The sequence below is a fragment of the Pan paniscus genome, chromosome 11 (assembly GCF_029289425.2).
Source record: "Pan paniscus chromosome 11, NHGRI_mPanPan1-v2.0_pri, whole genome shotgun sequence".
NCBI lineage: Eukaryota > Metazoa > Chordata > Mammalia > Primates > Hominidae > Pan > Pan paniscus.
The window spans coordinates 47,544,238-47,557,243 of NC_073260.2; the positions used below are offsets into that span (position 1 = coordinate 47,544,238).

At 48.5% G+C, this 13,006-nt stretch overlaps 1 protein-coding gene across 2 annotated transcripts in view; it reads left to right on the top strand.

Annotated features, from left to right (window-relative positions):
• Positions 1–569: 569 nt before the first annotated feature.
• The window catches only part of ROR2 (receptor tyrosine kinase like orphan receptor 2), a 223,553-nt gene continuing 211,116 nt past the window's right edge, over positions 570–13,006 (top strand). Inside the window, exon 1 of one of the 2 annotated variants that reach the window (XM_034967697.3) lies at positions 570–992. In XM_034967697.3, coding sequence (XP_034823588.1) covers positions 896–992 — 97 coding nt within the window. In that variant the 5' untranslated portion in view covers positions 570–895. The remainder of the gene's footprint in view (positions 993–13,006) is intronic. The other variant, XR_004673368.4, reaches the window with a different exon arrangement.

Genomic DNA, 13,006 nt, shown 5'->3' on the forward strand with positions numbered 1-13,006 from the left:
AACAAATAATGTTCTGCCTTTAATGGGTAAAATTACACAATTTGCTTTTAACAGTAAACCAAACGCCGCGGTGGCTTCGGATAGCATCGCGCTCCCGAGGGCTCCCTCCACGCAGCTCGACCCCTGGCAGTTTTGAGCATTTCGGGGGACGCGCTTGTCCCCACCGACCTGGGAGGGCGCCGGTGCCAAGGCGGCCTGTTTGTTTTCCTGAACATTTCCTTTTGCAACTTTCGCTTCTCCTCTTCCTGCCTCACCGCTGGTGTCTGGGGCTGGGTGGCTCTCAGATTTGTCCCGGTGCGCAGTGCAGCCCGGAGTTACTGATTTGTGACCTAGATCCCCGGGTGTGTCGCCCCCGAAAGTCGGGGGCACCCGCTCTGGGCGCCTCTCCTGCGTGGGCAGACCCGCCGAACTCCGGCTGACGCCCCCAAGGCGCCACCTTTGTGTTCAAGCGTTCCGAGGCGCAGGCCCGAGGGCGGGCGCAGGAGGCAGGTCCGGGGCCCCAGCTGCAGCCCCCGCTCCTTGGGTCCCGCCCGCCGCCCGCGCGTTCCCCCGGCAGGGGGCGCCGGCGCAAGCCTCGCTCTGCCCATCGGGGCGGGCGAGCGGGGACCCTGCCTCCTGCGCGCTCGCCCGCGGTCCGCCCCCCGCGCTCGTCCTGGCGGCCGGCGGGACGCCCCAGCCCGCGCCAAGGAACCTCCCCAGCCAGCCCTTGCCGCGGCCGTAGCCGAGCGGCGCATCCGGGCCGGAGAAGAGGACGACGACGAGGTCCTCGAAGTGGACCCGTTTGCGAAGCGCCAGGGAGAAGGAGAGCGGACGCATCGTAGAAAGGGGTGGTGGCGCCCGACCCCGCGCCCCGGCCCGAAGCTCTGAGGGCTGCCCGGCCCCCACTGCCTGCGGCATGGCCCGGGGCTCGGCGCTCCCGCGGCGGCCGCTGCTGTGCATCCCGGCCGTCTGGGCGGCCGCCGCGCTTCTGCTCTCGGTGTCCCGGACTTCAGGTAGGATCTGGCGTTCCGGCTTGTGCGCAGACGGTGGCTCACAGCTCGCTTGGCCAGCCCTTCCGCCGCCACTATGCTCCCGGCCGCCGCGCCGGCGCCCATGCTCCTGAACGAGGGGCGCCAGGCAGGGCCATTCGCATCGCGCCCGGCGCCGCTCCCGGTCCGCACCCCGGACCCCCTCGGGCTGGTTACAATAAGCCGCGCTCTGGGGACGCCTAAGTGTTTCCAGAGTCTGGGGGCGGGCGGCGGCGGCTGGGAGCCTCTCGGTGGCGCTTCCCGAGGGTCGCGAGTGGGAGTGCGAGTGTGAATGTGAGTACCCGCCCTGGGCCCGGGACCCAAGTCCGCAGATGTGCCCCGAGGGTCCCAGGACCCGGGCTTCCTCCCCGAGGTCTTCCTCCTTCAAGGGCACACGGCCCCGAGTGTCCCCCGTCTGTCTCGGAGCGTCCCCCCACCCCCAGGGCGGCCTGATGCCTGGCGGAATCCTGGGGTGGACGTGGCCCCGGAGAAGGGGCTCTTGCGGCGGGGGTGGGGGCGCCGGCGGCTCCCGGGTCCTGACTTTCCCAGCCGGGCTCTTTGGCATCCCTTTTGTTGGTCCCTGAAACCTCCTCTCCCCCACCGCTCTGGGGTGGCCGAAGTGGTGTGTGATCTGGATTGAAATGGTTTGTGACTGGGATCGCGGGTCCCTGAGCGGCGGGGGCGCGGCCGCCTTCTGGCCGCGCCGGGGGACCCCCGGGACCTGTAGGAGGCTGGCGGCGGGAGGGGCGGGGCCCGGCTCCTAGGTGGGTTTCCTCCCGGGGCCCCACTTCCCCCGAGTCCCTGCGCGGCTTCGGCTGCTTGGATCCGGGGCGCAGAGGAACGGCGGGGAGGTTCGGAAGTGCAGCTTGGGACCTGCCTAGGTTGCCTGGAGGAGGCGGCGTTAGCTCTGGCGGTGCAGACTCCGGGAGCACCTCCCGCCCGCGCGCCTCGGGCCGGATTCTCCGCACCCTGCGGGGGTGGAGGAGGGCGGGCGGGGCCTTCAGGCCCAGGAGCGCCAGAGACCTATGGGGTTCGCCTGAAGCCCCCGGAATGTGTGAGACACTTCTTACTAGTAAATGGGCTTCAGTATCCCCCCTCCCTGCACTCCTGCAGGAAGGTGAGAATCGGGACAGTCGCAGGCTGGGAGACGCTCTGCTTTTCCTGCGTCCTGCTGGGAGCTGCGCGCTCCAGGTATCCTGGCCTGCCGCCCTAGCCGGCCCAAGGTACGCGAGTCAGAAAGGCTGCACAGTCTTTCCTGGGGGGGTGTTTTAGTTTAAGCAGATGTTGATTACGTCAGACATTCCTAATTACTTGATTTGGGAAGGGAGCTTGCGTTTATCTCACTGTCCATTAAAGCATAAACCGCTCAGAGTGCACAATAAAATAAGTAGACCACATTCTAAGTTGGTATCCATCACTCAAGACCTCTGTCGATTTCTGCAATCCCTCCCCCAAGAATCTCCCAAGAGATCCCTTCTGGGGGAGAGGGGTGGCGGGGAGGCGGCTTAAACACGTTGCTGGACATGCTGTTGGGCGGCTTTTGCTGTTCACCCTGCGGTTAATTGTCCTGCAAAAACTCTGCCTTGCAGACCGTGAGGGTTGAGCGCAGCCTTTGAGGGGCGGTGCTGTGGTGGGGGTTTTTAGATGGGTGATGAGGAAAGCATGATGGGTCCATTGCTTAAGCCAAGGTGGTTGTAACAGGAAAGTTCCTTGAGTTTTGGGTGAAGGAATTTAAACACTCATAGTTTCCAGTGAATGTACAAATGTCTTATATGAACAAAGCAATTGGAGTCGTTTTCTTTAATTTTTGAACCCTGTTCTTTTTCTAGTGAAATACTCATAATCTTTATAGGAGAGGGCATAGGATATAATTCTCTTCGTTTTGTACGGCTAGGTTAACAAAATCCAAAGAGTATGATAATTTTTATTCAAAATAATAATAAAATTATATGATTACAGGAGATTTGAGTGTTTGGGATCTTTTCTGCTGTGAAAAGAGGAGTCGCTGTTATTTGAGTGTGTTTTATCCACGAAATAATTTATTATGTAAAACCATTTAGGGGTTTTTCTAAAAGGATTTGTAAGTTCTTATTCCACATTTTAATAGCAAGACTCTGTTTCCTCTGATGACAAATACTGATTTGGGACTATATACCAATCCTAGGTAGGGTAGGTGGGGGACGATGGAGCATTAGGGTCCCCCCAGCCCCCATTTTTGGCAGTGTAGTGTTTACTTTTGGCCCAGATCCCTGGAGTGATGGTGGTAATAAATAATGATAGTGATCCGTCTAGAAGAAATCCATCTAGAAGAAAATAAATGGAAACATCTTGAATAAGAAGACTTTGTGGAAAAAGAAAAGTTTTTATGTATATAGTAAGGCAACATATTTTTCTTATTACGGCTGTGTACCAAGCACAGAGCTACACATTTGAAATTTCTCAGTATAATTGTGAGATCCTGTTTAACTCTCATGTCCATGTCACCCTGAAAATCTGATCACCGTGGACCCTATGTGACACTCAGTGTAACTGAGAGGGCTCTGGAAAGCCAAGCTGAACTTTTAATTAGTAAAGCAAATCATGGAAAACTGACAAGTCTGCTTTATATTTTATACGTAAAAAAGCAACATGGGTTTTTTAAAATGTGCGTTTTCCAGGGGTAGTTTTTGGTGACTGCTCTGCAGATTTTTAAGGCAATGTTAAACAACATTTTTATTTTTATTGTGAAACCTTTTTTTTATTGTTTATTCAAAGTGCTGCTGTAATTGGTGTTTGTATGTCTCTCTCTTAAGTGTGGTTTGCAGTGAATCACTTGTTGCCCCTTAAACAGTTAGCCTGGATTTAACCTCCAAGAGATTAAGTCTGGCAGAGTCTGAATTTTACACTGCTCTTTTCTTTGGAAGTTCTTCTGAAATCAGTGGAATAGAAATGCAGGGGTAGGAACAGCTCATCTGACAGGTAGGGAAGATTAATCCCCTTTAGAAAGGTTTCAGCTGGTGGACTGGCACTTCTTTAAAATGCATTCCCTGAGAGGCCAGGATGGGAAAAGTTATCATAAGTGAAATGGGAACTGGATGTGAAGGACTTGAGCTCCCTAATCTGCAGGACCTGGCTAGTCTGTTGTAGTGCTGGAAATTTGTGTACTCTTTCTAATCCTTTCCCTTGGAGAGTTCTAATTATATAATTCCACATTGTAGTCAGGGAAAAGAAAGTTAACGCTACAAACTGTTACTCCTTCCCAGGGTTTATAACCATCTTCTAAAATGGTTCCTTGATGACAGGCCTTTCCTTTTGGTGTTTATCTGGTTCATTCCCTGGGAACCTGGAGGGGACACTGTGAAGGACTCCCTCCTCCTCCTCTTCCACCCCCCATCAGCGTCTTGTGGTTTCCACGTGGTGAAGGGCTGGGCAGCCCAATTTTGGGTTTACCTTGAGGTGCCTCCTTGGGGGCTCCTCGGGGAGGGCTCTTCCTTGCTCTTGCCCATCGGTTGTGACTCCATACATTGTCATTAGGATATTTCCTTTTTGGGAGCCCCGTGGTGACCACCAAGTGGACCCCGTGAATACCAAGCATGTAAGGTTTCAAAGTAAAGAAACCAGGGGGCTTTGTTTTGCAGTGGAAGCATTGCTAGCTAGGTCTGGATTTTTATTGGTTGCACCCCAGCTGCATGGCCAATTGCAATTTCATGAAGGGACTGTTGGGCTGAAGGGACTGGCTTTGAAAACATTACTTCTCAGTGACCCTTTGGGCTCTTAGGTACTGCTTTGCCCCACAACACCACCATAACACTGTTGAGGCTTTCAGTGGGTAGTGTGGGCTTCTTGAGTTTTGAAAGTAAAAATCCAAGCAACAAGAGGCGCTCCAGCCCATTAATTATAGCTGCAACTGGCCGGGGTTTTGTAGCAGCCGCCTTTTTCTAGCATGTATTTATTTGGTTTTGTTGAAGAGCTTGCCAAGTTGGAAACGAGGGCGGGACAGCTTTGCTTGCGTGTGCAGTTGTCATAAAATATGTCTGGGGTGTAATCTGTTTAAAATCATATTCGTAGAGTGGCCAAAGAATTGTTGAACAGTGTTGGGAATTTTCATAAAGCTTCTACAAAATAGGGAATTTTATTGGTGTGGTTGGCACTGTTTTTGGGATTTCTGTGGGTGTTTTCTTTTTAAGTCCTATCTCTGAAAAAAGCAAAAAACTCAAAAGCTAAAGGGAAGGAAATAATTACAGAAAAATGTAGCTTAATTCAACTAAGTAGCTTGGTCCTCTAGAAATCCTTAAGTTCTAGTGGGAAGTGGTGTGTATGTCTTTAATTGTCGCCGGAATGAGCTTCAGTAAGCACTCTGTCACTTTCTAGATGTTATCAGAGGAGAATGTGGCGGCTGCTTCAAGTCCTCCTGGAGTGGGGGAGGGTTCCCCTAAATCCCAAATGCTCCTAGCCTAATGGTTTCCACACCCTCCTGGAGGGATAGTTAACACAATGCGCAGTTAAAATAAGGAAGTGTTTAGGCCTGAACTCCTCATTGTAGGCTTGTGCTGTGGAATATAGTAGCCACCAGGCACACACAGCTATATAAGTTAAAATTAATTAAAATTAAAAGAAATTAAAGATTCACTTCCTCCCCTTCACTGGCTTCATTTCAGGTGTCAGTAGCCACAAATTGCTATGCAAAAATGTCATTGGGATTTTAGTAGAGGTTGCATTGAATTGGTAGATGGATCTGAGTAGTATTAACTTTTTTTTTTTTTTTTTTTTGAGTTAAGGTCTTGCTCTGTCACCCAGGCTGGAGTGCAGTGGTGCAAACACGGCTCACTACCTCTGGCCTTAACCTCCTGGGCTCAGCCTCTACCTCCTGGGCTCAAGTTATCCTCCCATCTTAGCCTCTGAAGTAGCTGGAACCACAGGCACGCGCTACCGTGCCTGGCTAATTCTTTGATTTTTTTTCGTAGAGATGGAGGTCCAGTTGTGTTGCCCTGGCTGGTCTTGAACTCCTGGGCTGAAGGGATTCCCCACCCCCACCCCAGTCCTGGGATCGTAGGCATGAGCCACCTCACTGGCCATCATCTTAACAGTATTGTCTTCCTGTCCATAAACACAGGATGTCTTAACATTTATTTAGACCTTTCATTTCTTTCAGCAATGTTTTTTAGTTTTCAGTGTATGAGTCTTTTGCCTCTTAAGTTAAATCTATTCCTGAGTATTTTATTCTTTTTGAGCTGTTGTAATTGGAATTGTGTTTTTTAAATTTCCTTTTCACATTGCCCACTGTTAGTGCACAGAAATGTAACATTTTTGTGTGTTGATTTTCTAACCTGTAAGCTTGTGGAATTTGCTTATTAGCTCAAATAGCATTTTTGTAGCTCTTATTCTGTATGTAAGGTCGTATCATCTACAAATAGGCATAATTTTACTTCTTCCTTTACAATTTGGATGCCTTTTATTATTTTTGGTCTTGTCTAATTGCTCAGCCTGGAACTTCCAATACAGTCATGGGCCAAATAATGATGTTTTCAGACGATGGACCACCTATATGACAGTGGTCCCATAAGATAACACTACTGTATATGACTGTGCCTTTTATATGGTTAGATACACAAATGCTTCCCATCCTGTTACAGTTGCCTACAGTATTCAGTACAGCCACATGCTGTATAGGTTTGTTGTAGCCTAGGAGAAGTAGGCTACACCACATAGCCTAGGTGTGCAGTTTGTGTGAGGGACACTCTATGATGTTCATATGATGATGAAATTGCCCAGGGACACATTTCCCAGAATGTATCGTCATCGTTGAGCAACGCATGACTGTACTGTGTTGAATAGAAGAGGTGAAAATGGGCATTCTTGTCTTGTTCCTGATCTTGGAGGAAAAGCTTTCAATCTTTTAACATTGAGTGTGATGTTTGCTGGGGGCTTGTCGTATATGGCTTTTACTATGTTGAGGTGGTTTCCTTTCTATTAGTTTATTCTCATTTTTTGATATATTTTTGACTTTTAGAACATGCTAACATTCTACAAGTTCAAAAAATAAATCACTAAGAATAGCAGGAAACTAGAATTGAATACAAAGAAGCACATAAATGCAAATGTGTTGCAAATGAGTAACATGACTACACAGATGGGGGAAAAGAAACCGTAATGTTGGACTCAGTGCTTTGACGGTGTATCCTCAGCCTACAGGAGAAACAACAACCTGAAAGCAAAACTGGCACCCTTCTTAGTAGGTTTGATTTTCATAGTGGTGTGGGTATATCCATTCTGAAATGACTTTGTGTGAATTGTGAGATTAGACAGATAAGAAGTGTGTTAATAGTGTTGTAGCCAGGGTGCTCACTGAGGAAGGAGGGAGATATAAGGATGGAATAGGGGAAGGCAAGGAAGAATCTGGAGGGGTTGAATTGGAATTGGAGGTATCAGTGTAACTCATGCTTTCATTTATATATATATTTGGTATATATTATGTTAAATTATGTACCGTAATTTGTAAAACATACTCTACACATAACAGTTATCTCTTAGCACCTCATTAGCAGTGAGCTTTCTTAGTGCCCAGATGTTGGTTTCTCAATACTGTTGCATCTTAAAGGAGCTAGAGAACCTTGGAGAAATGACTGAATATGGGACGGGGACAGGGAAAAATACACAATAAGCCTGAAACGTGTTCTTGTGTTAGAACGCAAGTGAGTGGTGAAAAGTGGTGGGGGCATGGCAGATGTACTCAGGGGCCAACTTGAAGGAGTTGCAGCCAAGTCTGGGACCATTTAGGCATCAGAATAAATAAAGACAAGCATGGATTATACAAGGAACAAAATAGGCATCCAGGACTCACCGTTGATAATAAGTACATAACTATATGTATGAGTTTCCTAGGCCTGCTGTAGCAAAATGCCATAAACAGGGTGACCTAAAAACCAGAAATGTATTCTCCCACAGTTTTAGAGGCTAGAAGTCCAAAATCAAGGTGGCGGCAGGGCCACGATCCCTCCCAGGGCTCTAGGGGAGAAAACTTTTTTGCCTCTTTTAGTTCCTGGTGGCTCATGGTGCCCTTGGTTTGGAGCTATATCACTTTGACTTCTATCGCCATTTTCACATGACCTTTTATTGTAAGGACACCAGTGATTGGATTTAGGGACCACTGTAAATACAGGATGATTTAATCTCATGTTCCTTATTACTACTGGAAAGACTATTTCCAAATAAGGTCACTTTCTGAGCTTCTAGGTGGATAGGGAAACACTAATTTACTACAAAACCTAAGTGGGAGGGGTGGGGAAGAGAGGGCACTTCCTAGAGCAAAGTGCCAACTGATAAATGGGAGGCGAGTTGGGAATAATCACATTTTACAGCAATAACTGTACGGATTGATTTGGGCAGGCATCATGAATGAGTGCTAAACTCATTAAAGAAGACATGTTTGATGAGGAGCAGGAAATGTCTGTGGTCTCAAAGGATTTCCCCACAGTTTCCTTGTTGGCAAGGGGACAGTTGCTAACTGTAGACTGGCGAGATTTGCATCCCAATACCTGGGTGGTCCAGGTTAACGCCACAGATTTGGGCAGATGGATGCCGTCCTTCCCAAGAGCATACATCATTTAGGTTGCTTTCTATCTGGGGAAGAGAGTCTGATTATGAGCAAAAATCAGCAAACCAAATGGAGGGACATTCTATGAAACAATGGTCTGTAGCAAAAATTGTCGAGGACATGAGCGATGAAACAGGGCAGGCCAGGTCCAGCTTGAAGAAGACCACAGGGGCCTGGTGCGGTGGCTCACGCCTGTAATCCTAGCACTTTGGGAGGCTGAGGCCAGCGGATCACAAGGTCAGGAATTCAAGACCAGCCTGGCCAACATGGTGAAACCTCGTCCTCACTAAAAATACAAAAGTTAGCCGGGCGTGGTGACATGCTCCTGTAATTCCAGCTACTAGGGAGGCTGAAGCAGGAGAATCACTTGAACCCGGGAGGTGGAGGCTGCAGTGAGCCGAGATCGTGCCACTACACTCCAGTGTGGGCAACAGAGCAACACCCTGTCTCAAAAATGAAAGAGAAGAGAAGAGAAAGGAGGGCAGGGCGGGGCTGGGCGGGGCGGGGAGACAGTACAATACAGTACACCACAGGGTAGGAAGAGAAGACAGTACAATACAATACACCACAGGGACAAGGCAGTCCAGTGCATGTGCTGGCCCTGACCCTGTGCTGGAGGGAAAAACATGCTGTCGTGGATACTAATGGAACCACTGAGGAAATTGGAAGGTGAGCGTAAGTAATTTAAACGTGTTGTCAGACTTGTCTTTCCTGAGTTTGTTAATTGTGCAGAGGTGGTGTAAGAGGATGTCTGTACTCATAGGACATACACGCTGCCATGTTAAAGGATAAAGGGGCTTGATTGATGTCTCCAGCCTACTATTGTCATCTCAGACCATGATAAAGCCCATGGGGCAAGAGTGACACATTAGTGAACCTGGGCAAAGAGTAGAGGGAAGTTTCATGCACCATTCTTGTAACTTCTCTGTAAAGGCGAAATGGTTTCAAAGTAAAGAATTAAGGCCGGGCATGGTGGCTCATGCCTGTAATCCCAGCACTTCGGGAGGCTGAGGCGGGGGGATCACGAGGTCAGCAGATCGAGACCATCTTGGCTAACACGGTGAAACCCCGTCTCTACTAAAAATACAAAAAATTAGCTGGGCGCGGTGGTGGGCGCCTGTAGTCCCAGCTACTTGGGAGGCTGAGGCAGGAGAATGGTGTGAACCCAGGAGGCAGAGCTTGCAGTGAGCCGAGATAGCGCCATGGCAGTCTGGCCTGGGTGAAAGAGCGAGACTCCATCTCAAAAAAAAAAAAAAAAAAAAAGAATTAAAAATGTTAAATTCTAACAATGGATGGCTGAAGCCAGTGCAATGAACAATGGAGTTTAGCACATGCTGTTAAAAGAAAGACTCAAGGCCCGGCGAGGTGGTGGCTTACGCCTGTAATCCCAGCACTTTGGGAGGCTGAGGAAGGTGAATCACCTGAGGTCAGGGGTTCAAGACCAGCCTGTCCAACATGGTGAAACCCCATCTCTACTAAAAATACAAAAATTAGCCGGGCCTGGGGGCTGGGTGCCTGTAATCCCAACTACTCGGGAGGCTGAGACAGGAGGATCACTTGGACCCAGGAGGCAGAGGTCACAGTGAGCGGAGATCGAGCCACTGCACTCTAGCCTGGGTGACAGAGCAAGACTCTGTCTCAAGAAAAAAAAAAAAAAAGAATTGCACAGTTACGATTTTATTGGAAATGGTGTCACAGGGACTGAGGATGGATGCGATCCAGGTGCTTTTGAGGCCAGACAGCATTTCATTGAAGGGACTGAAAATCTCTGTCTTTGTCTAGTTTCTGGATTGCCCCAAGTTTTCTCATTTTTCTTTCTTAAGATTTTTATTATAGAAATTCCAACCTACATAAAATTAGACGACTGCAGTGAACCGCTGTATATTTTTCACTCAGCTTCAACAGTTGCCACGTTCATTTCGTTTCATTTCCCCCGGCCTACTTAACAGTCCCCAGACAGCCTTAATTGTTTACCTGAAAATACTTCAGCATGAATGGTAAGAACTGTTTTTTTCACACCATCTCAATACTGTTATCAACAAGGAGCCCTGGTGTTGTCTGATACCCAGCCCTGCTGGAAATGGCCTTTCACACTTGATTTGCGCACAGCGGGGCTGAGTTGCCATGAATGCAGCTGTGCTCTGGGGTTCCCGTGGGCTTGGAAGCTCCGAATTCTGGAAGATGTTGCTTCCCTGCATCACATAGGCTGTGGCCCTCTGGGTGCAGAGCCCAGGAACCTGGGCTTGGAGTGGCACTGAGTCTCTCTTGGACATCTTTGTGCAGGTGAATGTGGGGTGGGGCCCGGAGATTCAGGCCACGAGGCATCTGCTGAGCCTTGTTTAATCCAGCCCTTCCCAGTCCCGTTTATTCTGGAGCCCTCTTTTGGTGGGTGCTCTTGTTACCACCTCCTTCAGCACAGCCTGTGGCATGGACCAGTCTCCACTGTACTCAGAACACTGGCTTTATGAAAACAAATGCAGTATTAATGCGTAGAAAGGAGGGAGGAGGCACTTTCACTTCCGTGTGTTTACTGCCCCTCTTCTTCTTTTTTCCAGTAACAAACACAAAATACTCAATTTTCTCCTTCTTGGTGTGGAGGCTTTGACATCCCACTGTGGGATGGAGAGATGGCCTTTACCACAGAGAGAACAGATGAGGGATCAACATCCAGAGTATGTAAAAGAATTCACAAAATCAGTGAGAAAAAGATGAATGCCCCAGTTAAATGAGGGACAAAAGGTACAGTCAGGCAGTTTGCAGAAGAACAAATACAAAAGGCCACAAACTTGTGAAAAGTGTGGCCTTATTAGGATTCAAGAAAATGCAGATTATAAAACAGTTATCCCAAGCTCTTTGACTCATTGGATCACTGAAATCAGAAGTGGGTAATAAGGAGCATGAAAACCATGATGCGGGAGCATGGCATTAATGGTGCAGGACTGGCCACAGGTAGGGCCATTTGGCATTACTTGTTAACATTTAATTTAATTTAATTTTTTTTTTTTTTGAGATGGAGTCTCGCTTTGTCGCCAGGCTGGAGTGCAGTGGCATAATCTTGGCTCACTGCAACCTCTGCCTTCCGGGTTCAGGCAATTCTCCTGCCTCAGCCTCCTGAGTAGCTGGGACTACAGGCACGTGCCACCACCCCTGGCTAATTTTTTGTATTTTTAGTAGAGACAGGGTTTCACCATGTTGGCCAGGATGCTCCAGATCTCCTGATCTTGTGATCCACCTGCCTTGGCCTCCCACAGTGCTGGAATTACAGGCGTGAGCCACTGTGCCTGGCCACTTGTTAACATTTAAAATGCACATACTCCATGGCACACTCTAAGGAAATACTCATGCTCTTCCTTGGCAGCACCATTTGCAGGAGTGAAACATGGAAACATCTATGTGTCTTTTAATGGGAGCCAAATAAGTGGTGCTAATTCTCAACTGTGGGTTATTCTACAAATGCAAGTCAATATGGAGATCTACTGATGCAAATAGAGGAAGATTTCAAAGAAGAGATTCTGAGTGGGGAGAATGATACAGAAGGAGAGATGTGTACTTACCTATTTAAAAACTCTCGCCTTCCTCCTCTCATTTCTGTGGAGATACCAATCTCTAGAATAAGATCCCCTTCTTCCTTTTTGAGATGAAGTCTTGCTCTGTTGCCCAGGCTGGAGTGCAGTGGCACAATCATAGCTCACTGTAGCCTCCACCCCCTGGGCTCAAGTGATCCTCCTGCCTCACCCTCCCATATAGCTAAGATTACAGGTGTGCACATCACATCTGGCTCACATTTGTTTTCTTTTTGAGATGGAGTGTCACTCTGTCACCCAGGCTGGAGTGTGGTGGTGCAATCTCAGGGTTTACTGTAACCTCCACCTCCTAGGTTCAAGCTGATTCTTCTGCCTCAGCCTCCCAAGTAGCTGGGATTAGCTACCAACATCTGGCTAACTAAAAAAAAAATTTTTGTAAGAGAAAGAGTCTCACTATGTTGTTCAGACTGGTCTCCAACTCCCGGACTCAAGAGATCCCTCCACATTGGCCTCCCAAAGTGTTGGGATTAGAGGTGTGCCACTGTGATTGGCCTGGAATAAGATCTTAAAATACCCAAATATTAGACTAACTCAGGGGTCAGCCTGGAGGAGATGAGGGGGTTGGTCAAAGGTGTTGTCTTATTTTAGCTGAAGTTGTTTATTTACTTATTTATTCTAACAAGGAAGCTGCTCTCAAGTGTCATTAATAGAATTCAGGCTGGGCACGATGGCCCTTGCCTGTAATCCCAGCACTTTGGGAGGCTGAGGTGGGAGGGTCACTTGCAGTCAGGAGTTGGAGACCAGCCTGGGCAACATAGCAAGACCCTGTTTCTACAAAAATAACAATGAAAAATTAGCCGGGCATGGTGATGCATGCCTGTAGTCCCAACTACTCGGGAGGT